This window comes from Cetorhinus maximus, unplaced genomic scaffold (genome assembly GCF_964194155.1).
Source record: "Cetorhinus maximus unplaced genomic scaffold, sCetMax3.hap1.1 HAP1_SCAFFOLD_197, whole genome shotgun sequence".
NCBI classification, from domain to species: Eukaryota; Metazoa; Chordata; class Chondrichthyes; order Lamniformes; family Cetorhinidae; genus Cetorhinus; species Cetorhinus maximus.
Genome location: NW_027596176.1, coordinates 588811 through 616283, shown reverse-complemented (window position 1 = coordinate 616283; position 27473 = coordinate 588811). Strand labels below are relative to the sequence as shown.

Here is a 27473-nt window from a genome sequence, read left to right as displayed (position 1 = left end):
CCATCAGCTGACACTGGTGAATCTGTTCAGTCGCCACTCTCCACGTATTTAAACAATCAAATAACAGTTAGGATCTATCAAGCTGGGTTCCACTCTGGGATCAGGCTTGTCCATTGATAACCTCAGCTGGGAGCGTCAGACCGGCGCACAGGTTCCTGATTGGCTGAGGATGCTGTGCGTGTCCTAAGGGTGTTGATCCCCGATTGGTTGAGGGGGGGGGGGGGCCGTCAGTCACCGGCGGAGCTCCGTGATTGGATGGGGCTGCTGTCCATCTCAGGCTGGCTGGAGCTGATTGGGAGTTTGTGGATAAATATTCCACTCATGGGCTGGAAACGCTGGGAGGCGCCTCTGGTCTGTTCTCAGTTGTTCTGTTTCTTCATTAATTGAACAATGGGTGTAAGTGGATATTTCACCAAATTCTTTACCTGCTCTCTGAACTTGGACTGAGTCATCCCATAAATAAATGTGTTTGTGCAGCAACTTAAGTTCACCAGCATCCATCCGACTTGTGCAAAAATATATTCAGAATGCGTGTAATCACTGGGATCGGTTCCTGCGATGGTATAATATAAGAATTCAATAACATACACCGACCACAGGAGAATGAAGCTGCCGGAGATGGTGAAGAGTAAAATCACAGATTTCCTCCTGCTCTCCATCTCTGGGTCACTGCGATTCTCTCCCTGGCTCTGGCCCCTCAGTCCCTTACGTACCCGACTGGCCACTAAAATGTGTCTGACTGTCAGAGCGTTGAGCGACAGGATTAAAGCGAACGGGAGCAGTGGGGTTATAACCGTATCGAACGAGTCAAATCCCACCCATCTGGTATCAGTAAAATAGCTTGGCTTTGTAGAACAGAACCAGGGTACATTGTCGATGATCTCTCTAGGTTCTTGTGTAAAGTAGCGTGGGGTGTTTTTTAAACAGAGCAGAACGCCGGTTGTTGCTAGAACCACAGCCGCAGTTTTCTCAGTGCAATATTTTCTTTTCAGCTTCTGGCAACAAATGGCCAGAAATCGGTCAAAGGAGAACGTGACAGTGAACCAGACAGAACAGTCTGTGGCTGCACGATTCAGGACAATGAGAACACTACACACGGGAGTGATTTCCAGTAAAGACACTGGGAAATAATAATAACTGAGCTGCCTCAATACAACCTCAGTGATAATGACCAGTAGATCCGCCGTTGCCATGGCCACCAGGTAGCGAGTGGTGCAATTGGAGAGACCACACTTTCGCCGGGAAAGTATGAGAATTGCCAGTAAATTAGCTGTAAGAGAGAGAAGGGAAAGGAGACTGGGAATTAGTGATGCACAATTGTCCCTTTCAGGCTCAGAAAATAAGGGCAGGAATTTACCACCGGATAACGTGTGGTATGGTTGGTCAGTGTGCGTGTGTGTGTGTGTTTGGCTGTATGTGTGTGTCTGGGCGGGGTCTGTGGTGTGGGGATGGGGAATGGATTAGCAGGGTTTGAATTTCAATAATCATAGCCATGACTTGAACCCAATGTAAATATTTTACTGACGTTGCTTTCCGTGTTTAACTCTGAACCTCTGTGTTTCCTCGTGGGTCCCTCCTCCCCATCCAGAGCCATGTTGAATTGGCGTTCGGAACCAGAGCACCTACCACACCCCCAACACAAACTCCCAGTTTTGGAGCTTCCCAGGATTGGGACCTCTCAAAGGATTTGACCACAGCCCAGCTTCAGACCCTCGCCGGATCGGAACATTCTCGCGATTGGAGCCTGGGTGGGGCTAGACTGCTCTCTCCCTTTATTGGTATCGCTGTGCTCGGACTATCCCCGAGTTCTGACCTTCCCAGATCGGGACCCTCACCAGGTTCGGACCCTCCGAGGTTCGTACCCTCCCAGGTCGGGACCCTCACCAGGTTCGGTCCCTCGCTAGGTTCAGAACCCCCACCATTTTAACACCACAGGCCACAAGCTAGGAGTGTGATGGAATAGTCCCCACTTGCCTGGATGAGTGCAGCTCCCACAACACTCAACAAGCTCGACACCAACCAGGACAAAGCAGCCCAGCTTGATTGGCACCCCATCCACAAACATTCACTCCCTCCACCACCGACGCACAGTAGCAGCAGTGTGTGTACCACCTACAAGATGCACTGCAGCAACTCACTAAGGCTCCTTCCACACCTATGGCCACTACCATTTAGAAGTGCAGGGGCAGCAGACACATGCGAACACCATCACCTGGAAATCACTCACCATCCCGACTTGAAAATATATCGGCCGTTCCTTCACTGTCGCTGAGTCAAAATCCTGGAACTCCCTACCTAACAGTGCTGTGGGTGTACCTACACCGCACGGGGACTGAAGCGGTTCAAGAAGGCAGATCACCACCCACCTTCTCAACGGGCAATTAGGGATGGGCAATAAATGCTGGCCCAGCCAGCGAAGCCCACATCCCGAGAATGAATAAAAGGAAAACAATCACCATGTTGGGACCCTCAATAGGAATGCCCACTCCCTATTTTTTACCCCACTCAGACACCAACCCCTCCCCCAAACCCAGCAGTTTTCAAGTGTATTTGCATTCGGACCATCATCCGGTTCGGACATTCCCCAGGTTCTGACTCCCACGGGTTAGGACACTTGCCAGGTTAGTATCTACACCAGGATTGGGCTCCCGGGTTCAGACCCTCCCTGGGTTCTGACTCTCCCCAGGTTCGGACCCTCCCCAGGTTCAGACTCCCCCCCACCCCGGGTTCAGATCCTTACTGGTTCAGTCCATTCCAGGGAACAGATTCTCCCCATATTCTGACTCTCCCCAGGTTCAGACTCTCCCCGGATTCAGTCTCTCCCCATGCTCAGACCCTCCGCTGTTTCAGACTCTCCCTGGGTTCTGTTCCTCCCAGGGATCAGACCCTCCCCGGGTTCAGACCCTCCCCGGGTTCAGATTCTTACTGGTTCAGTCGCTTCCAGGGATCAGATCCTCCCCATGTTCTGACTCTCCCCAGGTTCAGACACTCCGCTGTTTCAGACTCTCCCTGGGTTCCGACTTTCCCCAGGTTCAGACCCTCCCCTGGTTCAGACCCTCCCCGGGTTCAGATTCTAACTGGTTCAGTCCCTTCCAGGGATCAGACTCTCCCCATGTTCTGACTCTCCCCAGGTTCAGACCCTCACTAGCATCAGGCCCTACCCGCTTCAGGTTCTCCCCGGGTTAAGGCACTCCTCAGATTCACACCCTCCTCAGGTTCAGACTCTCCCCAGGTTCACATTCTCTGCGGCTTGGCCTCTTCCTGGGTTCAGACTCACCCTGGGTTCGCCTCTTCCCGAGTTCAGACTCTCCCCAGGTTCAGACCATCCTCAGGTTCAGACTATCCCCGGGTTCAGACTCTCCCCGGGTTCAGTCTCTCCCAAGGTTCAGGCCCACCCCAGGTTCAGACCCTCCTTGTTTTCAGAATCTACCCAGGTTCAGACCACCCCCGGATTCAGAGCCTCACCAGGTTCAGAGCCTCACCAGGTTCAGACTCTCCCAACGGTTCGGACCCTCACCAGGTTTGGACCTTCCCCATAATCATAACATTCTATTAACTTTCCTAATTACCCGCTGTACATGCACACTAACCTTTTGAGGTTCATGCACTAAGACACGCAGAACCCTCTGCATCTCAGAACTCTGCAATCTCTCACCATTTAGATAATAAGCTTCTTTTTTATTCTTCCTGCCAAAATGAACAATTTCACATTTGCTCACATTATACTCCATTTGCCCGATCTTTGCCCACTCACTTTCTATGTCCCTTTGTAGCCTCCCTACGTCCTCTTCACAATTTACTTTCCCACCTATCTTTGTGTCATCAGTAAATTTAGCCACCATTCCTTCGGTCCCTTCATCCAAGTCATTGATGTAAATTGTAAAAAGTTGAGGTCCCAGCACTGATCGCTGTGACACACCACTCGTCACATCCTGCCAACCTGATAAAAGACCCATTTATGCCTACTCTCTGCTTCCTGTTAACCAGCCAATCTTCTATCCACGCCAATATGTTACCCCCTAAACCATGAGATTTATTTTCTGCAATATCCTTTCATGTGGCACTTTATCAAATGCCTTCTGCAAATGTAAGTACAGAACTTCAACCGGTTCCCCTTTATCCACAGCACATGTGACTCATTCAAAGAACTCCAATAAATTGGTGAAACATGATTTCCCTTTTTCAAAACCACATCGACTCTGCCTGATTAACTTGAAGCTTTCTAAGTGCCCGACCATGAATATTTTAAACTATAGCTTCTAACATTTTACTTGTCACAGATGTTAGGCCAACTAGCCTATATTTTCCTGCTTTCTGTCTCCCTCCCTTTTTGAATAACGGATTTACATTTGCTATTTTCCAGTCTAATGGAGTCTATGGCATTAAGCAAAATTAAAACAAGCGCATCAACTATCTCACCAGCTGCTTCTTTCCAGACCTTTAGGGTCAAGTCCATTCGGACCGGGGATTTGTCAGCCCTCAGCCCCAACAATTAGCTCAACACCACTTCCCTGGTGATTGTAATTTTCCCGGGTTCCTCCTCCCTTTACTTTTATTTGCGGGTCGTTACTTGTGCACTTTATAGTGAAGACCGAAGCTAAATACCTGTTTAATTCATTCGCCGTTTCCCGACTTTCCATTATCAATTCCCCAAACACACTCCCTATAGGACCAATTCTCACTTTGTTAGCTATTTTCTGATTTAAATATCGATAGAATCTCTTACTCTCTGTCTCGATATTACTAGTGAGCTTTCTCTCACACACTCATTTTTCTCTCTTCATTAATATTTGCCGCATCCTCTGCTGTTCCTTCTGTTCTTTCCAATCTTCTGACCTGCCACCCATCTTTGCGTAATTATATTCTTATTCTTTAAGTTTGATACTGTCTTTAAATTTTGTAGTTAACCACAAGGGTGGGTCCTCCCCTTGGAACTTGTCTTTCTAATTGGAATGTATCTATTCTGTGCATTCTGAAATATCCCTTTAAATGTCTGCCACTGAACCTCTCTTGACCTGTCCCTCTTCCTTGTTTGGCAGTTCACTTAAGCTAGCTCCAATTTCATGTCCTCATAATTGCCCCAATTTAAATCTAAAATCCCAGTTTTAGGCGCACTCGTTTCTCCCTCAAAATGAATGTACAATCAAGTCATTTTATGATCGTTGCATCCTAGGGGTGTCTTCACCATGAGGTTATTAATTAATCCTACCCAGTCACTCTTTACCAGGTTCAGTATAACCTGCTCTCTGGTTGGCTCCTGAAGGTGATCTTCTAAGAAACGACCCCGAAAACATTCCATGAACTCTACAACTACGACACCTTTGCCCATCTGATTTTTCACCACCAGGTTCAGACCCTCCCTGGTTTCGAACACTCACCAGAATCGGACCCACACCAGCATCGGACTCTCACCAGCATCGGACCCTCACCAGTATTGGACCCTCACCAGGCACAGACCCTCACCTGGCTCAGACCCTCAACTGGCTCAGACCCTCACCAGGCTCAGACCCTCACCTGGCTCAGACCCTCACCAGGCTCATACCCTCACCTGGCTCAGACCCTCACCAGGTTCAGACCCTCACCAGGCTCAGACCCTCACCAGGCTCAGACCCTCACCTTGCTCAGACCCTACCCAGGTTCGGGCCGTTGCTGGATTCAGGCCCTCTCATGGTTTGAAGAATCCACAGGTTCAGACCCTACCCAGGTTTGGACCTTCCACAGATTCGGACCCTCCCCGGGTCCATGCACTCTCTGGGTATGGACCTTCCTAAGGTCAAACCTTCACCAGGAGCGTAACTCTCATCAGGTTCCGATCCACCCCAGATTCGGGCACTACCCAAACTAGAACCTTGTTAGGGATCCGAGCATCGGCCGATGGGACTAAAGGCTCTGGGGAATAATGAAGGAGTTTCAGAAGCACTGGTGTGGAAGGCAGCATTGTCAGAACAGATGGAGCGGAGGAGGGGAAACTGGGAGATATTGGAACAGAATCATCCCAGGAAGTGGGGAGGGATGAAGTATAATCCAGGGAGCTGTGAGAGTCGGTGAGATTATAGTAGATATTGGTGGAAAACCCATTCCCTGAAATGGGGGTAGAGAATTCGAGTAAACGAGGGGAAGGGAAGTTCCTGAGATGGACCATGTGAAGAGAAGGAGGTGGAAATTAGGAGCAACATTGTTTGCTTTAGAATCAAAGGAAGAAGATGGCAAAACACAGTCATCAAAGGACCCAGGAACCTCAGAATGATGGGAACAAAGACTGGTCCATGCATCCTACATAAAGGCAGCATTGCGAGCTCACATACAGGCTCTCTCCGCGGGACAATTGGAGTGTCTAATATCCCTATGATTCCACCCAAGGTCCACACACCTACACTTCAACACAGGCTCCCTGTCCACAAATCAGGATGATGACCCTGTGAGGGTTCTCATTCCTGGAACAGAACCGATGAAGAGAGAGAGGAGATCCAGCTGGAATGGAGAATGAACAAAGCAGAACGATCCCATCCCAAATGGGATACTTGGAATGACCCAGAAGGAGATGGTGGTGGGGAACTGGCCGCGAAATGGCCTGGTGATGTCTGTTAGGAAAGATCCCACCCACTGTGTGCTAAAGGAGAGTTCGGGATTCACTGCAATCTGGAGCAGAGGGAACTCGACTTCAGAGCAAGGCTCCCAGCTCGGGATGAAGGGAGTCAATTGGGTTGTGGGACAGATAGAGATATCTGTGGGGTGCGGGGTATTGGAGGGGAGGGAGGGGGGAGGAAATAGAGACACCAATGGTAATGAATAAATACAACCCAAAAACGACAACATGTTTCAGGCTGGTTTTTGATAAGGTGATGAAGGAGAAGGTAAATCCTTTGGGTTGGATGGAAGGCCTGGATACAGACTGAAATCAAACAGATAGGGAGAGACAGCAGGGACGTTATTCAATATACATTAACCATCACTAGAACATGATTAGAGGACACAACTACAGCTCATATAATTCATATATTAAAAACAGAACATAGACCAAGTCCAAAGAACTATAGACCCGTTCACACAACGTCAGTGGCGGGAAAAATAACGGAGTCAAAAATCGAATAGAAACACATCCAGAAACACACAATATAATGAAAAGTAGTCAGCACAGAGTCCAAAAGCCAGGTCATACTTGAGTAACTTCATTGAATTATTGACCCGTTATCAGACATTTTAGATCAGATTAGTACAATAGATGGAAAACATTGTCACTCTCTAAAGACCTTCAGTAAGTTACAACATCACCGATTGGTGACTAACCTCAGAGCCAGTGGAGTTAGGGGACAAGCAGTAAAATGGACAGGGAGCTGGCTACAAAGAACAGGAAACAGGGAACACGGGATAAAGAGGATTTACTGAGGCTGGTGGGAGGTGGGGAGTGGTGTTCCACAGGGATCAGCCCTGGGATCACTGCCCTTCACCATTTACATCAAAGATATGGAATCGGGAAGCAAAAAGATAATTTCTAAATTAACAGCCAAATCCAAATTGAGAGGATAGTGAACACAGAGCAATGATAAAACAAAATACCTGAACACATTAATAAAAACTAATATACTTGCCCAGTGGACATTTCAATGGGAAATTCATTTTAACATAACTAAACATCAGGTGCTGCATTTTGATAGGAACCGTGAGGGTCCCAAATAATCCTTGCAAATGACTTTCCTCAAAGGGGTCGAGAGGTTCAGGGTTCGGGGGAACAGGTTCACAAATCATTAAAAATAGCAACACAGGTTAACAAGAAGATATAAATCCAAACAAAGCAGTGGGCTTTATTTCTAGAGGAATGGAAGTGAGAGGATAAAAAAACAAAGAGGATTGGAATACTGTAACAATGCTGTCGGGTCACTCAAATGTCAGCAACTCAGTGAAGTCTGTTTATGTTCAAGTAGTTCAATAGAAAACAGAGAAATATCGAGGCGTGTGATGTGATACACCCATTACTAAACACCTTCAATGAACAGCTCAACTCTTGCCTTTTTCAGCTATTCCATTGCTAAAATACAGAGGCTCCATGGAATGGAGAGAGCACTCAACAAACAAAAAACATAGAACCAACTTACTTCATTCGGGTTAGTGGCCCGCAGTAAGCACAATTCTACACTGACAGATATCCCCACTAATACATGGTCGGTTGGATCAGGTATTGAACTTTGGATAGTGGCACATAATCAGAATAATTCCCCAATGACAGATACTCCGAGTACTACATGCTCATTGGGGTCAGATTTCACCAATGGTTAGTGATCAATACTGATTACAATTCTACACTGTCAGGTACTCCTCGTAATACATGGTCACTGGGGTCAGGTATTCAGCTCTAGAAGTGACCCAAACCCAGTGTGATTTTAATCTGATTCCCCCTAATACCTCCCTTCAGGGAATCTGACTTCACTGAGTTCAGGTTCAACATTACACAATATTCCAGTAAAATCAATAACTTGATCATTCAGAAAGTCTCTCAGTTACAGAAAGATGTTTATTAACTTTTATGGAAATGGATTGAAAATGCAGAGAACTCAAGACATTTGACTGAGGCAAATGAAATCACTGATCAGGTGTCTGTATAGTGGTGACCACTAGATCAGCAAGTAACATTCTCAGTCACAGAGTAAAACCAGAGACCAGCTCACACACAGATTTACACAACGTCAATGGTTATAGACACTCACCAGGAACTCCAATAATAGCGAGGAAGGTGTAATATATTTTTTTAGCCATTTCAATCGGCAGATGCATTGTCAGTGTGAAGTGATGTGTCCCTTTGGGCTGCAGGCAATCTCTGTTTTGAACTCTGAGGCGATACATTCCCAAGCCTTTCATTTATACCCTGTGGGATCACCTCTGTGGATATGGAGATTGGAGCATCCTTCAACTTTGCTTTCAACAATGAAGAAACAGATTGTGACATGGAGTTCGGTGATGGAACATGTTTACTCCTGAGATTGAACTGCCACATCCCAAAGACTGGACAATGTGGAGCACATTGTTTAAATAAAATGAGAAGCTGTATTCTCCCACCAATGGCGATGTCACCTCAAACACCACATCAGCCTCCCTGGGTCTCATATTGTTTCAGTGACATCCTTCACTTGACTGCGACCCATTCAGTAATTACATTCCAAATGTTCGAGTGTCTCTCTCAAAGCTGTTCCACTACACTCTGGGATGTAGCTGCCCTCTCTCAATGTGGACATTCAGTGAAATGATGGAAGTTCGTTAGTTTTAATTATTCATTGTAGAATTCAAACCATGATGGACCTGAAGCTACTTCAACAGGCTCAAAATGCTTCCACATCTCAACCGAATACAGCAACTCAAACTGGTCCATGACTTTAACCCAATGGAACAGTACAGTCCTTCCAAAACATAACAAACACATCAACTGATACAGCCCAAGAACTGGTAAAGATGCAACAATGGATGCAGACCCTCAAACTGGTACAGACCCTCCAACCGTGACGGTTTCTGATTCATTTATGTGATTCTTTTCTCTGGCTTCTTTTTCTGACATTTTCATTCTGACTTTTCATTGACCTTTTTACAAGATGCACAGCAGGAACTCACAAAGTCTCCTTCGACAGCCCCTTCCAAGCCCATGGCCTCTACCCTCTCGAAGGACAAGGGCAGCAGACACATGTGGAACACCACCAACTGGAAGTTCCCCTCCGAGCCACTCACCATCCCGACTTGGAAATATATAGGCCGTTCCTTCACTGTCGCTGGGTCAAAATCCTGGAACTCTCTCCCTAACAGCACTGTGGGTGTACCTACACCACATGGGACTGCAGCGGTTCAATAAATCAGCTCACCACCATCTTCTCAAGGGGGCAATTAGGGGTGGGCAATAAATGCTGGGCCCAGCCAGCGACGCCCACATCCCGTAAATGAATTTTTAAAAATGTGAGTATTTTTAAAAATGTGAGTGTTTTAAGACTTCTTTACGACTCTATTTTCAGAATTTATTTGGCACAAGTTCTCCCCTGAGCCTCAATTTGGGGGTGGCGCTGTCACTACCTTTTTTTGTGTGCGCTGTAATTTCGGGACGCTCCCTCAATTTTTCCCTCCCCTCAATATTTGGAGCGCTCGCTCATTTTTGGGGTTCCCTTCCTAAATATCCAGCCCCACCACTAACATTTAAGGCCCTTCTATGAATGCTGTAGCCTTCCCTCTTTGCCTCACACGCACTCCGCCCCCCACACAACTTGGAGCCTCCATTTAAAGCCATCTGCATTTTCCTGTCTCCCTCAAGTTAAGGGCCCCCCCACCCCTTCAATTTTTTCCCTCCTTTTTTTTTCCCTCTTACACGCTCCCCCCTGTCTCAATGTTTGGGTGTTCCCACCCTCAGTGATGGGGAACCCCCTCAATTTTGTGGGGCTCTCCCTCAAGGCTGCCATTCCTCTATTTTTGGGTGACCTGTCAATTTACTGGGGTGCACCCCAAATTTTGGGCCACTCTTTAAATCGGGCCAGTCTCCATTTTGGCCCCACCATTCCGCCACCCCCCCCACCACCAAAATCTTCCCTCCCAACCCTGCCCCTGCCACACCCTCAATTTACGCAGTATTTTTCAGGCCCGCTTGATATTTCCTGACTTTCCTTCTGACATATTTTCCTGACAATTTGTGCTCCCTCCTCAGTTTTGGGGTTCCCTCACCTCATTATCAGGGGGCCGCCATCATTTGTTTCCACATGCGCTGCAATTTTTGACCATCCTCTGAATTTTCCTATCCACTCAATCAATATTTGGAGAGTACACCTCAATTTTTGGGACACACGTCCTCAATATTTCCCCCCCACCCCACTTCAATGTGGCATTCCAGCTCCTGCTCCCCTGCCTCCACCCCTCACCCCGCACCTTTTGCCACCTCAATTTGACAGCAATCTCCATTTTCTAGTCTCCCTCAATTGATGCCACCTTCATATATTTACTGACCGTTCTGTTCCTGATTCTTTGCTTTTGACTCTCCTCCACCTCAACTTTGCAGTGTTCCAACCTTCAATAGAGTGGCTCTCCCTTAACTATCGGCCTCCAGACCACAATTCTGCGCCCCTCAATTTTGGAAGGCCCCTCAGTTCATTGGTGTCCATGCCAATTTTGGGCCATGCCTTCCGATTTGGGATTGTCCATCCATTTGGCACACCCTTCCCCCACCCGTGCCCCTCTCCTTGCTTCCCACCCCTGGACACTTCAATGTGGGGTGCCCCTACTCCATAGTCCCTCCCCCTCAACTTTGGGCCCCACCATCGATTTTCCAGTCCTCCCATCTGCTCCCAACAAACCCACTCCAGCTCCAGGGGCCCCTCATTCATTTTTCAACATCCTTCATATCCAATCTTCTTCTCCCTGCAAATCGCCCCCTCCTAGCACATTCCTTCTGAAACATTTTCTCCCTTCAATTTATTTCCTGAAAATCTACACTTCCCCCCCTCCTCCCCACCCGGGACAGAATTTATCAACCCCTCAAATATTGTCCCAATTCCATTCTGAATTTTTAAATTCATTCACGGGACATGGGCTTCACTGGTTGTGCCCAGCATTTATTGCCCATCCCTAATTGCCCCTTGAGAAGGTGGTGGTGAGCTGCCTTCTTGAACCGATGCAGAGCATATGGTGTTGGTACACCCACAGTGCTGTTAGGGAGGGAGTTCCAGGATTTTGACTCAGCGACAGTGAAGGAACAGCCGATATATTTCCAAGTCAGGATGGTGAATCGCTTGGAGGGGAACATCCAGGCGATGTTGTTCACATCTATCTTCTGTCCTTGTCCTTCTAGATGGTAGCGGTCATGGGTTGGGAATGTGCTGCCGAAGGAGCCTTGGTTAATTCCTACAGTGCATCTTGTAGATGGTACACACACTGCTGCTACTGGCGTCGTGGTGGAGGGAGTGATTGTTTGTAAATGGGGTGCCAATCAAGCAGGGCTGCTTTGTCCTGGATGGTGTCGAGCTTCTTGAGTGTTGTGGGAGCTGCACTCATCCAAGCAAGTGGAGAGTATTCCATCACACTCCTGACTTGTGCCTTGTCGATGATGGACAGGCTTTGGGGAGTCAGGAGGTGAGTTACTCGTCGCGGTATGCTTCAGTATATCAGGAGTCGCAAATAGTGGTGAACATTGTGCAGTCATCAGCGAACATCCCCACTTCTGAACTTATGATGGATGGAAGGTCATTGATGAAGCAGCTGAAGATGGTTGGGTCGAGGACACTGAGGACTTCCTGTAGTGATGTCCTGGAGCTGAGATGACTGACCTCCAACAACCATCTTCCTTTGTTCTCGGTATGACCCCAACCAGCGATGAGTGTCCCCCCCTGATTCCCATTGACTCCAGTTTTGCTCGGGTTCCTTGATGCCACACTCGGTGAAATGCTGCCTTGATGTCAAGGGCAGTCACTCTCACCTCATTGTTTCTGATAACGGCACGGCATTTACCAGTGCTGAGTTTAAATGGTTCATAAGCCTCAATGGTATCACTCATGTAAAAACTGGGCTCTCCCACCCTTCTCCAAACGGACTGGCTGAAAGGGCTGTTCAAACTTTCAACGCAGGCTTGAAGAAGCTAACTGGAGATTCCTTAGCAACCAACCTAGGCCGCTTTCTTTTCCATTATAGGTCCACCCCTCACACAACAGCAGGTGTCTCAGCTGAGGAGTTATTGTCGAAACACCGCGTCAGGACCAGATTGAGCTTAATAATGCCGGAATTAGAGGGGAAGGTGGAAAGGAGCCAGGGAAGACAGAAAACTAGACATGACTGGCATAGTCGCGAGAGGAAATTTACCGTGGGAGAGATGGTATACGTGAAAATCTTCGGGGAAGGACCAAAGTGGTGACCGGGGAAATAACTGCGGTGACTGGACCTCTCACTTACCACGTGGGGGTGGCAGACTGAGTCACACGGAGACATGGTGGACCATTTAAGGAAAAGGGAGACAGGTCACCAAGATATGATTCCAGCAGTGACCATGACTGGGTTAGCATTTCCTGTTGAGGGAACTCAACCCAAGAGTAACATGTCTGATCCTGTAAGGGTTAAGGATACAGAACTGCATGTGCCACCGAAACGCCTGATGTTCAAGCATCTCGGAAAAGGAGATTCCTGACAAAGAATCTGAAGTTGTGGAGCTGAGACGTTCCACACGTACCAGGAAACCACCTGAAAGTCTGGACTTGTAATTTCCTTACCCCGTGTAAATACTTTGCTGCCTTGAGAAAGTTGTACTTGTAAATACAAAACGTACGTCCGAGTAAAGGTGTGGAATGTGGTAATCGTGCTTTTATTTAGTGTGTAATATACCTTTAAGAAAAATTCTTGCAAGTAGGATCACATAATCTTTAGTAGCGAATAGGAGAGTAGCGCGGGCTACCTTAGCTGTTTGTAATTAGTGGTCAGTAGTGTGGAGATAGAGTTTGAGTTGAAAGCACACATGTAGTTGCTGCTGATCACCTTTGTAAATAAAGTTCAGGTTTCCACCTACGAAGTGTCTGCTAATCCAGTCTATCAATAGCAGCAACTCGGCCACTACTCACAACCTCTCCCCTCAACCTTCTATTCTACAAGGAGAAGAGTTTCATCTTCTCCAATCTCTCTTCATAACTGAAGTTCCTCTTCCCTGGAATCATTCTGGTGAATCTTTTCGGCACTCTCTCCAATTCCTTCACATCTGTCCTGAAGTGAGGGGCCCACAACTGGACACAATACTCCAGCTGAGGATGAACTTGTGTATCTACAAGTTCAACATAACCTCCTTGCCCTTGGGCTCGATGTCCCTTTTAATAAATTCTCGAATGCCGAATGCTTTGTTAACCACGATCTTGACCTGTCCTTCCACCTTCACTGACTCATGCACATATATTCCCGGAACCCTCTATTATTGGAGACGTGCCCTTTATTTTATATTGCCTCCCCATGTTCTGCCTATCAAAACGAAATACTTGATATTTCTCAGCATTGAACATCAGCTGCCACTTGCCTGACCATTCCACCAAATTCCCTACGTCCTTTCCAGAAGTTCCAGACTATCCTTGCCACAATTGTCAATGCTCCCAAGTCTCGCATCGACCACTAATATTGAAACTGTGCCCTGCAACACCAAGGTCTCGATCATGAGTGAATACTGGGAAAAGCAAGTGCGCCGACATTGACACCCGGAGAGCTGCAGATGCCAAAAAAAAACACTTTCCAAAATCCCGAATAAAGGCAAATAAACATGAAGCGCTCTTCCCTGTTTCCTGTCACTGGGCTAATTTCATATCCATGTTGCTACTGCCCCATTAAAATCCATCAGCTCTGACTTTGCTCACAAGTCTGTTGTGTGGCACAGTATCAAATGCATTTTGGAAGTCCGTGTCCATCATAACAACAGGAGATCCATCATCAACCCCTCACTGTTACCTCTTCAAAAAAGCTCCAGCAAGTCACTTAAACATGACTTTCTCTTAAGAAATGGATGCTGGCTTTCATTAACTAACCAGCGTTTGTCTGTGTGGCTTTGTCCCGGCTTTTACCCCCACACACCCCTTTCACCACTCCACCCCCCTTCCCCCCCTCTCACCAGGCGCGCCCCAACGGAGGTAAACTGGCTGGCTTGTCCATACTGTGCTTCAGATTTGCTATTCTCCAGCTCCATGGCACTGGCTGAGGAAGACTGAAATACTGGGGCCAGTGCCTCTGCAATTCCCACTCTCATTACCCTCAGTGCCCTAACATGCATCGCATCCGTTCCTGGGGCCTTATTAACTTTCAGTGTAGATAGCCTTTCCAACAACCACTCCTCATCAATGTTATGCCCTCCTCGTGTTCGAGTTATCTTCGCTTTCACAATGGCCTGGGTAGCATCTTCTTCCTTGGTAAAGACAGATGGAAAGTGTCCATTTAATACCGCAGCTATGTCCTTTGCCTCCATGTCTCAAGGCCTTTTTTGGTCCTCATTTGGCCCCAGGCATTTGACCATCCTTTAACTATTTATATGCCTACAGAAGACTTTGAGATTCTCGTTTATGTTCACTGCCTGCTTTTTTTCATACTCCCTCTTTGCTCCTCTTATTTGCTTACTCAACTCTACTCCGAAGATTTTATATTCAGCCTGGTTCTCAATTAAAGTCCCAACTGACATCTACTGTGGACGCACTTTATCTTAAATTATATCCATTTGTCATACATGGAGCTCTGGATTGGTTCCATCTGCTTTTCCCTTTCGAGGGAATATACCTTGACTGTGCCCGAAAAACCTCTTCTTGGAACTTCGCCAAATCTCCATGTTTTGTTTTCCCGCCAATGTATCTACTCAGGCACGTTATTATCCAGTTGAATTTGACTTTTGCTTAGTCATTCTTCTCTGGATTGCGATTTGTGCTTCTCCATATCCAACATAAACCTGATGTTACAATGACCACTGCCCCCTGAATGTTCTCCCACTGAAGATTGATCCACTTGTCAAGAAGCAGTTGTAGCATTGCCTCCTTTCTCCTTGGATTGGAAACATCCTGCTGTAGAGAAAAGAAATATCTCAACAAAGTCTAGGAAGTCTTTCCCCTCTCTGCCCTTTATATGACTGGGGATGGACTCATTGGAAGGGATAAAGAGCGACGAATGGGGAGGGAGTTTATAATCGGTCCATATTCTGATGGGGGCGAGGGTGAACAGGTTTGAAACAGATTTCAGCGCGGGATGGATCGACCCATCATCCAGAGTTGGGGGGAGTCTCATTGATCCATATCTGGGATGGGGGTTGGATCAGTCCATACTGACATGCAGGAGCGGGGTAACGCTTCGGTCCATACCCAGTGCTTACAGGGGTGGGGAAGGTGAACATTCTGTTGTCTAGCCTGGGGGAACCGAGTCATCTCATGCGTCAATCGATATGATTGCAAACAGTTTGTGTTTCCTGAAAGGGGAAAGGATATTTTGGACAAGGCCAGATTCCTTTCAGTGAGGAGTGTGTTTGGACAGGTCCATAATCAGGGGAAATGGTGGCTTCTAACTTTGTTAATGGGAACTGCCCATTGAGAGGATGGGGAGAATTTGGGTGGGACACTCATGAGTCCACGTCCTCAGGATTTGCGGGGGGGCAGAATGGGGCCATGGCATTTACTTGGGTGTTGGGTGGGTCTGGGCGGCTGCATTTTCCAAAGGCTTGAACCCATTCAGACTGGATGGGGGCATTTTGACGCATGGGGGTAAGTGGTTTGGAGGGGATGGAACTCTGCCTGGGGAATCTCACCCTGTGCATCTTTCCCTCCCCTCTCCCCGTCCCGCCCCACTCAGGCCTGTCCCCGATGTAACACGGGGAGGAAGGACACTGTGCTGATCAAGTGTTTCCACCTCTTCTGCTTCGAGTGGGTCAAGACACCGGGTTGACCCGCGGTGGCGCAGTTGTCCGGAGCGTAACGCTACCACTGGGGCCAATGGCTTCCAGCGTATCGACACCCGATGAGGCTGAATGGATCCCCCATCCAGGGTGAGCAATTGGAGGGGGCGATGTTACCGGGCAGCACGGCTACCAAAGCCAAGGACAGGTCCCAGGGTGACCAATACCCTGGCTCCTCCTTCTCTGCATGTCTCACCCCCTCACTACCCTGATGTCCCATTCCCGCACGTCCCAGTGAAGGACACGGTCGGGTCCGGGGCTTGGCTTGGGTGAGTGTTTGTTTGATTCTGTTTGAAGCATTGACTTTGGGAGTAAACATGTGGTTTGAGAAGCGTGGGCGTGGAGCCTGTTTCCATCAGTCACTTTGCTGCTCTCCCACACTGAGTCCCCGAGTGTCGCTGGGTCGATTGTGAACACTTTCAGACTCTGCACCTATTGAAGAAGATACGTCCCTTAGAGAGGGTGCAACAAAGGTTCAATATTTTGATTTCTGGCATGTGAATGTTGTCCTGGGTGGAGAGGTGAGTAAAATGTTGCTATATTGCCCGGAGTTAGTAGGGTCAGAGATGATCTCATTAAGACATTTAAGGTTGTTGGAAGATTTGACAGGGTAGATGCTGAGAGACTCGTTTCCCCCTGGATGGGGAGCCTAGACCATCATGTGACAGTCTCAGGAAACGCGGTCGCCCTTTTTAGACTGAGATTAGGAGAAATTTCTTCACTCAGAGGCTTGTGAATCTTCGGAAGTCTCTACCCCAGTGAGCAGTGGATGATCAGTCGTTGAGTATGTTCAGGACTGAGATCAAGAGATCTTTGGACTCTAAGGGGGTTAAGGGATATCATGATACTGCGGGAAAATGGATTGGAGGGTGATGATCAGCCCTGATCGAATTGAAGAGCGGAACAGGGTCGAGGATCCGAATGGGGTCTCCTCATACTCCTCACTCTTGCAAAGCCAACAATGGAGGACATACAGAAACTGACCTTCAGGAGTGACCATTCTTGCATTGGCTGAGTAACTTTAACTCTTCTCATCATTTCTGGAGATCAGTTTCTGTGGATTTATTAACCGTCTGGATTAATTTGAGGCCTCGACTGAAAAGTCTATCAGTTTCAGGTGACATTTTATTTTGACTCGTTCTATTAGATTTTAGGCGGCATTTCACTGGAAGGGGCTGTTGGATAGTTTATATCGTTTGGAGGGGATGTATTGGCTGGAGGGTCTCTGCATGAGTTACCAGCTTATATCACTTGGAGGATTCTGAGCAGTCAGTGGGTCTGTATAAGTTGGGGGGTCTCTATCAGTTGGAAAGCCTGTATCAGTTAAAGTATCTGGACCAGTTGGAGGGTCTCTATCTGTGTGAGGGTCAATATTAGTTGGAGGCTCCCTGTCAGTTTAAAGTTCCTTATCAGTTCAGGGGTACGAATCATGTGGTGCGTCTCGATCAGTTGGAGATTCTGTATCAGTTGGAGATTCTATATCATAGAATCACTGAATCACACAATGCAGGAGAGGCCCTTCGGCCCATCGAGTCTGCACCGACACGTGAGAAACACCTGACCTACCTACCTAATACCATTTACCAGCACTTGGCCCATAGCCTTGAACGGTATGACATGCCATGTGCTCATCCAGGTACTTTTTAAAGGATGTGTGGCAAATTGCCTCCACCACCCTCCCAGGCATCACAATCCAGACCCTCACCACCCTCCGGGTAAAACAGTTTTTCCTCACATCCCCCCTAAACCTCCTGCCCCTCACCTTGAACTTATGCCCCCTCATGACTGACCTTTCTACTAAGGGGAACAGCTGCTCCCTATCCACCCTGTCCATGTCCCTCATAATCTTGTGCACCTCGATCAGGTCACACTTAAGTCTTCTCTGCTCCAAAGAAAACAACCCAAGCCTATCCAACCTCTTTTCATAACTTAAATGTTTCATCCGAGGCAACATCCTGTTGAATCTCCTCTGCACCCCCTCCAGTAAAATCACATCCTTCCTATAATGTGGCAACCAGAACTGAACACACTACTGCAGCTGTGGCCTCACCAAGGTTCTATACAACTCCAACATGACCTCCCTACTTTTGCAATCTATGCCTCGATTGATAAAGGCAAGTGTCCTATATGCCTTTTTCACCACCCCACTAACATGCCCCTCCGCCTTCAGAGATCTATGGATACACACGCCAAGGTCCCTTTGTTCCTCACAACTTCTTAATGTCATGCCATTCATTGAATACTTCCTTGTCAAATTACTCCTTCCAAAGTGTATCACCTCTCACTTTTCAGGGTTAAATTCCACCTGCCACTTATCTGCCCACTTGAGCATCCTGTCTATAGCTTCCTGTAGCCCAAGGCACTCAACCTCACTGTTAACCACCTCGCCAAACTTTGTGTCACCCGCAAACTTACTAATCCTACTCCCCACATGGTCATCCACGTCCTTTATATAAATGACAAATAATAGTGGACCGAGCACAGATCCCTGTGATATGCCACTGGACACTGGCTTCCAATCACTAACGCATCCTTCTGTCATCACCCTCTACCTCCTACAACTAACCCAATTTTGAATCCACCTGATCAAATTACCCTGTATCCCATGTCAGATTCATCAATTGGAAATTCTGTATCATTCGGAGATTCTGGATCAGTCGGAGATTCTGTATCAGTTGGAGATTCTGTATCAGTCAGAGATTCTGGATCAGTCGGAGATTCTGGATCAGTACGGAGATTCTGTATCAGTTGGTGGTTCTGTATCAGTTGGTGATTCTGTGTCAGTTGGAGATTCTCTATCAGTTGGAGATTCTGTATCAATTGGAGTTTCTTTATCGGTTTCTGATTCTGTATCGGTTGGTGATTCTGTGCCAGCTGGTGATTCTGTATCAGTTGTTGATTCTGTATCGGTTGGTGATTCTGTATCAGTTATATGTATATATAGGTCACAGTCGTGTGAAGGACATTAGTGAAACATTATGAGATCTCGAGATGGAACTCATGGTCTTTGTGTGTTGAACACCATCGCAGCAGAATGCTACTTCTAATTTTAAAACTTCGCTAAATGTTAACAGAATTGTCCACATTTTGAAGATTTCTAATTTAACCTCGGAAATAAAATCAAAAAATCACTTCACGGATTGAAGTCAATGTCGTAATCTGTTCACTTTAAAATAAAATCTAAATTGCACAATGTTGCATTCTCAATATCCCCAGAGGTGGTCCCACAGGGTATAAATTAAGGGCTTTTGGTATGTGTCACCTCACAGTTTAATACAGAGAGACTGTGCACAGCATGAAGGGACACATCACTGCTCATTGAAAATGTGGGAGACTTTTGAAATTCTGAATAAAACGTTCTATTTGATTCTTGCCATCATTGGTGTACCTGGTAAGTGACAGTAACATTGAAGCTGCATAAATCTGTGTGTGAGCTTCTCTCTGGTATCACTCTGTGACTGATAATATTGTACTACCTTATTAAATAGAATTCCTTGCAGTGTCTCAGCAGTTATTTCCTAGTTCCTCAGATCGCAATAAAACTGTTTGTGTAACTCACAGTGTCTCTGAATTATCAAGTTATTGTATTCAGTGAAATATCGTATAATGTGAATGAGACCTCTGTAAAGACAAACTCTCTGAAGGCAGGTACTAGTGCCTGTCAGGATAAAATCACACTGAGCGTGGGCCACTACCCAGAGCGACCGTGTATCACTGGGAGTATCTATCAGTGTAAAATTATACTGAATGTGGGTCATTGACCAGAGTGGAATACTTGACCCTATTGATCTTGTATCATTGGTAGTATTTGTCAGTGTAAAATTGTACTGAATGTTGGTCATTGACCAGAGTGGAATACTTGACCCTAGTGACCATGTATCACTGGGGATATCTGTCAGTGTAGAACTGTACTGAGTGTGGGGCATTGAACCAGAGTTGAATACGTGACCCCAATGAACATGTATTACTTGGAGCATTCGGCAGTGTAGAATTGTACTGACTGTGGGTCACCAACTGGAATGAAATAAGTTTGTTCTATTTGAAATCATGCTTTATTTGCTGTGTGATCTCTCCGTTCCATGAAGCCTCTGTGGTTTACCAATGTAATAAATGGAAGAAATGAATAGTTTTGCTGTTCGTTCTAGGTGTTTGGTAATGAGTGTGCAAAGAGCACTGTCTCAATAATTATCACTTTCCTATTGAACTGCTCCAACAGGAACATATATCAACCAGGCACTGCCATTTGAACAACCCAACAACACTGTTACGTTATTTGGATCCTCTTCACAATGATTGATTCTTAAGCTCTGTATATTTACAGTAAATACTTTACATTTTAACGTTATTTGATGTCTTTTACCCTAAATGGTGCTGACAATCTCTGGATTCATATTTGGCTCAGCTGACTGAATCACCCACTTCTAGGATTGATTGAGGTTTTACAGATCAGTTCTTCTCAATGTTTCAGAGAGTTTACATGTGTCACCTGTACCAATATCTCTCCTTAACTCAATGGGTTGTGCCCTTGTGAGGACACAAGCCTATAACTGAAGAACAGATATAACGGATTTTCAGAATAGATAGATCAGAACGAGTGCAGTAATTAATAAGCTCAGTCACTTTCTAATGATGAAATAAACTGTTCAGATGTCTCAATTATGAAATCATCCTGGATAAAATAATTGCACCCTCTCCAGTGTATCGATTCCATTTTTTTAATGTAATACAGAGAACGCGCTCTGAGCAGTAATCTCAATGTTGCATAACCAAGATTCTATGTCAGTCAGTCACAGAGCATCGATTTCTTTTCAATCTCATTGCTCTAGAAATGGACCCAAACCATTGTTTGAGTTGTTGAGAGTCTTGATTTGACGTGTGAATTATTTCACCCGTTCACCTGAACACCGAAGCCCTTGACCCGAATCAGATCATTATTTCCCAAGAAATATTATAAGAACTTACGGTTCCAGCCGCAATGCATCTGCTGTTGCTTAGCTGTATTGACATTATTGAGCCATTTTTAAAAATAATTTTAAAAATTATTAATCTTCCAGAATAAATTCAAATTTCTTTTAACGTTTCAAGTACACTTGACTCTTCTTGGGAGCTAAAGAGAAGTGGAAATGTGATGGATTGTATACCGGAAGAGAGGATGGAACATTTGGAGTGGGGTTAGGTGACAGCCAAGGAGAGATTGACAAAGATGTGATGGGCACAAGACAAAGGGAATGTTAATGGTAGCGGTAAAGACTAAAGGAGGTGCTGATAGTGGCATAAAGGTAAGATAGCAGATGGTGTTAAGAGTAGAACAAGGGGCAGTGCTCTGTGAAAGCACAACTTAGAAACACGAGACAGAGGGCCCTGTGTGGGAGGGGATGTGTGGGGAGGAGGGATAAAAAAATGCAAAATATCAATACAATTAAAAAACCATAAAAAGTAATTGAATAAATAAATAAAAGTTGGATTAAAAAATGGGGTCAGGATGGGGGTGAGAGTTCATGTTCTGAAGTTGTTGAACTCGATATTTAGTCCAGAAGGCTGTAAAGTGCCTAGTCAGGAGATGAGGTGCTGTTCCTCCAGTTTGCGTTGAGCTTCACTGGAACAATGCAGCAGGCCAAGGACGGACATATGGGCATGGGAGCAGGGTGGAGTGTTAAAATGGCAAGCGACAGGTAGGTCTGGGTGATGTTTGCAGACAGACCGAAGGTGTTCTGCAAAGTGGTCACCCATTCTGCGTTTGGTCTCTCCAGTGTAGTGGAGACCGCATTGGGAGCAATGAATGCAGTAGATCAAATTCAGGGATGTGCAAGTGAAGTGCTGCTTCACCAGAAGGGAGTGTTTTGGATCATGGATGGTGATTAGAGGGGAGGTAAAGGGGCTGGTGCAGCACCTTCTGCGATTGCATGGGAAGGTGCCGTGGGAGGGGGTGGGGAGTAGGGGGTGATGGAGGAGTGGACCAGGGTGTTAAGGAGCGAGTGGTCTCTATGGAATTCTGACGGGGGCGGTGGTGAGGGAGAGATGTGTTGGTGGTGACATCATGCTGGATTTGATGGAAATGGGGAAGGATGATCTTTTGAATGCGGAGGCTGGTGGGGTGAAAAGTGAGGACAAGGGGGACCCTATCATGGTTCCGGGAGAGAGAGGAAGGTCTGAGAGCAGAAGTGATGGAGGAACTGAACCTGAGCTATCTAAAATGATGGCCAATTTATGATTCTGCATTGGATCCAGTCCTGGGTGGGAACAAATCCTAGGGAATATCTGAATCCGGGAATGGGTCTGAATCTGCGGAATGAGTTAGATCAAATCCTATGGCGTGGTCTTAACTTGGTGAGGTTATGAACGTAGTGAGGGTTGGATCTGGGGAGGGTCTGAACCCGGGGATGGTCAGCCTCGGGGATGGTCCAAACCCAACCTCATTACAGCCTTGGTTCAAACATGGCCAAAAGAGCTGAATTCCCGAGGAGAGGTGAGTGTGACTGCCCTTGACATCAAGGCAGCATTTGACCGAATGTGGCTTCTAATAGACCTAGCAAAACTGGGGTCTATGGGAATCAGGGGGAAAACTCTCCGCTGCTGGGGTCATACTGAGCGCAAAGGAAGATGGTTGTGGTTGTTGGTGGTCAATCATCTCAGCTCCAGGACATCACTGCAGGAGTTCCTCAGGGTAGTGTCCTCGGCCCAACCATCTTCAGCTGCTTCATCAATGACCTTCCTTCGATCATAAGGTCAGAAGTGGGGATGTTCGCTGATGACTGCACATTGTTCAGCACCATTCGCGACTCCTCAGATACTGAAGCAGTCCATGTCCAAATGCAGCATGACCAGGACAATATCCAGGCTAGGGCTGACAAGTGGAAATTATCCTGGTGCAGGACTGAACCTGAGAAGTGTCTATACCCGTTGAGTGGCAGAAGCCTGGGATGATGCAAACACGGGGAGAGTCTGAACCCAGGGTGATACTGAAGTTGGAGAGGGTCCAAACCTGGGGAGGGTCTGAACCCAGGGAGCGCCCGAGCCTGGTGAGGTCCGAATCTGGTGATGGTCCGAGTCCGCGGGGTGTCCGAACCTGGGGAGAGCAGCCCAATCCCATAGAGGCTCCAATCACGGGAACGTTCTGATCCAGCGAGGGTGTGAAGCTGGGCTGTGGTCGAATCCTTGGAGAGGTCCCAATCCCTAGGAAGCTCCATAATTGGGACATGGGGCGGGGGTGTGGGTAGGTGCTATCGTTCCGAACACCATTCCCAGATGGCTCTTGATGGGTTGGAGGGTCCGATGAGGAAACACAAAGAGTCAGAGTTAAACCCGAAAAGCAACCTCAGTAAAATATTTACATTGGCATCAGGTCATGGCTGTGATTTTAAATTTCAAACTCTGATAATCTATTCCCCCACCCCAACCTCTCCTCCCTCTCCCATACACACACACACACACGCAGGCACACAGAGATACACAGACACACAAACACACACAAAGGCCCACACAGACTCACAGACATACACAGACACAGAATCACACAAACACAAACACACTCAAAGACGTACACACAGGATTGCACAGACCCACATACACACACACACACAGACTCACACACATACACACACACAGACACATACCGAGACACTAACACGCACATCAACACACAAACACACACATACAGACACACACACACACACACACGCACACTGACCACTCATACCACACGTTATCTGGTGGTAAATTCCTGCCCTTTTCTTCTAAGCCTGACAGAGACAATTGTGCATCACTAATTCCCAGTTTCCTTTCCCTTCTCGCTCTTACAGCTAATTTACTGACAATTCTGATACTTTCCCGGGGTAAGTGTGGTCTCTCCAATTGCACCACTCGCTACCTGGTGGCCATGACAACGGCTGATCTACTGGTCATCGTCACTGAGGTCATACTGAGACAGCTCAATTTATATTATTTCCAACTGTCGTTCCTGGACATCACCCCTGTCTGTAGTGTCCACAATCCCCTGCTTCATGCAGCCACAGACTGTGCTGTCTTGTTCACAGTCACTTTCTCCTTTGACCGACTTGTGGCCATTTGTTGCCAGAAACTGAAAAGAAAATATTGCACTGAGAAAACTACGGCTGTGGTTCTAGCAACAACCGGCATTCTGCTCTGCTTAAAAAACATTCCACACTGCTTTCCACAGGAACCTGGAGAGATCATCGACAATGTACCCTGGTTCTGTTATACAAAGCCAAGCTATTTTACTGACCCCGGATGGGTGGGATTTGACTAGTTTGATACGATTTTAACCCCACTGCTCCCTTTCGGTTTAATCCTGTTGATCAACGCTCTGACAGTCAGACACATTTTAGTGGCCAGTCGGGTACGGAAGGGGCTGAGGGATCAGAGCCAGGGAGAGAATCGCAGTGACCCAGAGATGGAGAGCAGGAGGAGGTCTGTGATTTCACTCTTCACCATCTCCGGCAGCATCATTCTCCAGTGGTCGGTGTATGTTATAGATTTCTTATATTACACCTTTACAGGAAGAGATCCCAGTGATTACTCCGAGTCTGAATATATATTTGGGCAATTCGGATTTATGTTGAATAATCTCAGTTGCTGCACAAACACATTTATTTATGGGGTGACACAGTCCAAGTTCAGAGAACAGGTCAAGAATTTGATGAAATATCCGCTTACACCCATTATTCAATTGAGGAAGAAACAAAACAACTGAGAACAGGCCAGGGGCGGCTCCCAGCGTTTCCAGCCCATGAGTGGAATGTTTATCCACAAACACCCAATTAGTTCATGCCAGCCTGAGACGGACAGCAGCCCCATCCAATCAGGGTATTTCCCACTCTTTCGGACTGAGAGACATTCAATCAGAGCGCTCGCTATATGACTGGCAGCTGATGAAACCAATGGAAAGTGCCTAAGTAGCGACCTATATCTACCCAGTCAACAGCAACAGAAAACGCTGTCTCATGGACAAAAGGACAGAGGGGGTGTTAATGGTGGTGGTAAGGACTAGAGGAGGTGCTGATTTCGGCATCAAGGTAAGAAAGCAGAATGTGAAAATAGCAGGACAAGGGTAAGCACCATGTGAAAGAACGACATGAATCAGTGACAGGCGGCCCTTGTGGGTGTGGGCTGAGGTGGGTGGGAGGGGACAGTTGGCAGGGGAAAAAAGATCGAAAATAAGATAAAATGTGGGAATAAAACAATGAATGAATGAATAAAAATTCAAAATAAATAAAAATAAAAATAAGTGGATAAAAAACAAAAAAAAAATGAGAGTGTATATGGAAAAAAGGTATAAAACGGGGGTGAGGATGGAGTAGGGTTAGTTCATGGTCTGAAGCTCTTGAACTCAATGTTAAGCCCGGAAGGTTGTGCCTAATCGGATGAGGTTATAAATGGAGTAAAGGTCCGTCTGCAGCATCCCCAGAGCACGAGCAGGGTGGGTGCAGCACGGGGTTAGGTACCAAGTCAATCTCTCTCCTCACTGACCCCATCAAACCACCATTCTTCATCAATATGTTTTCCAGACTTTCATTAGCTTTGCACAGATGTGCTTAAAAATGTTTTCAGAAGTTTTATTTCTAAGCCTTTCCCTCATTAACTTACACTTTATACTAAGATTTCCGTTAAACACTGATCACCTCTCTATCTTCGCACTGAATTGTGTTGATGTTCCTGTCACATTGATGGACGCTGGGTGATGTTGTCCCCTCCCTGATTGAATATCTGTCGAATTTCCCACTCCGCATGTGTAGGAGAATCCATCAGCCAGCACAGGGTCACGTTGTATCACTAAAATCACATCAGAGAGGAACAGGTTTCAGAGAGAGAGGTTTTGACAGATTTTTGTTTTTAACTTTATTCGCCCCCCAAATCCAGAAATAACATTTCCCATTGCACAGAGAGATATACACAGATACAGACACACAGAGCGATAAACACAGAGACAGACACACAGAGAGATATACACAGAGACAGACACACATATAGATATACACAGAGACAAACACACAGAGAGATATACACAGAGACAAACACACAGAGAGATATACACAGAGACAAACACACAGAGAGATATACACAGAGATTGACACACATAGAGATATACACAGAGACAAACACACACAGAGATGTACACAGAGACAAACACACAGAGAGCTATACACAGAGACAAACACATATAGAGATATACACAGAGACAAACACACAGAGAGATATACACTGAGACAAACACACATAGAGATATACACAGAGACAAACACACATAGAGATATACACAGAGATTGACACACATAGAGATATACACAGAGACAAACACACATAGAGATATACACAGAGACAAACACACACAGAGATGTACACAGAGACAAACACACAGAGAGCTATAAACAGAGACAAACACATATAGAGATATACACCGAGGCAAACACACAGAGAGATATACACTGAGACAAACACACATAGAGATATACACAGAGACAAACACACATAGATATATACACAGAGATTGACACACATAGAGATATACACAGAGACAAACACACATAGAGATATACACAGAGACAAACACACAGAGAGATACACAAAGAGGCAATCACACAGAGAGATATAGACAGAGACAGAGACATATAGAAATATACAGACAGACACACATAGAGATATACACAGAGACAAAAACACGGAGAGATATACACAGAGACAAACACACATGGAGATATACACAGAGACAGACACACATAGAGATATACACAGAGATAAACACACACAGAGATATACACAGAGACAAAAACACAGAGAGATATACACAGAGACAAACACACGTACAGATATACAAAGAGACAAACACACAATGAGATATACACAGAGACAGATACACGTAGAGATATACACAGAGATAAACAGTCACAGAGATATACACAGAGACAAACACACAGAGAGATATACACAGAGACAAACACACATAGAGATATACACAGATATAAACACACACAGAGATATACACAGAGACAAAAACACAGAGAGATATACACAGAGACAAACACACGTACAGATATACACAGAGACAAACACACAATGA

General features: G+C 46.2%; 1 protein-coding gene across 1 annotated transcript; it reads right to left on the bottom strand.

Annotated features, from left to right (window-relative positions):
* Positions 1–359: 359 nt before the first annotated feature.
* LOC144673017 (putative G-protein coupled receptor 139) lies at positions 360–23586 on the bottom strand. Its single transcript, XM_078535015.1, has 2 exons — positions 23382–23586; positions 360–1270 (listed from the first exon to the last, which is right to left on the bottom strand). Exons 1-2 carry the CDS (start codon positions 23584–23586, stop codon positions 360–362), a joined length of 1116 nt encoding a protein of 371 aa, XP_078391141.1.
* Between the last annotated feature and the right edge of the window lie 3887 nt (positions 23587–27473).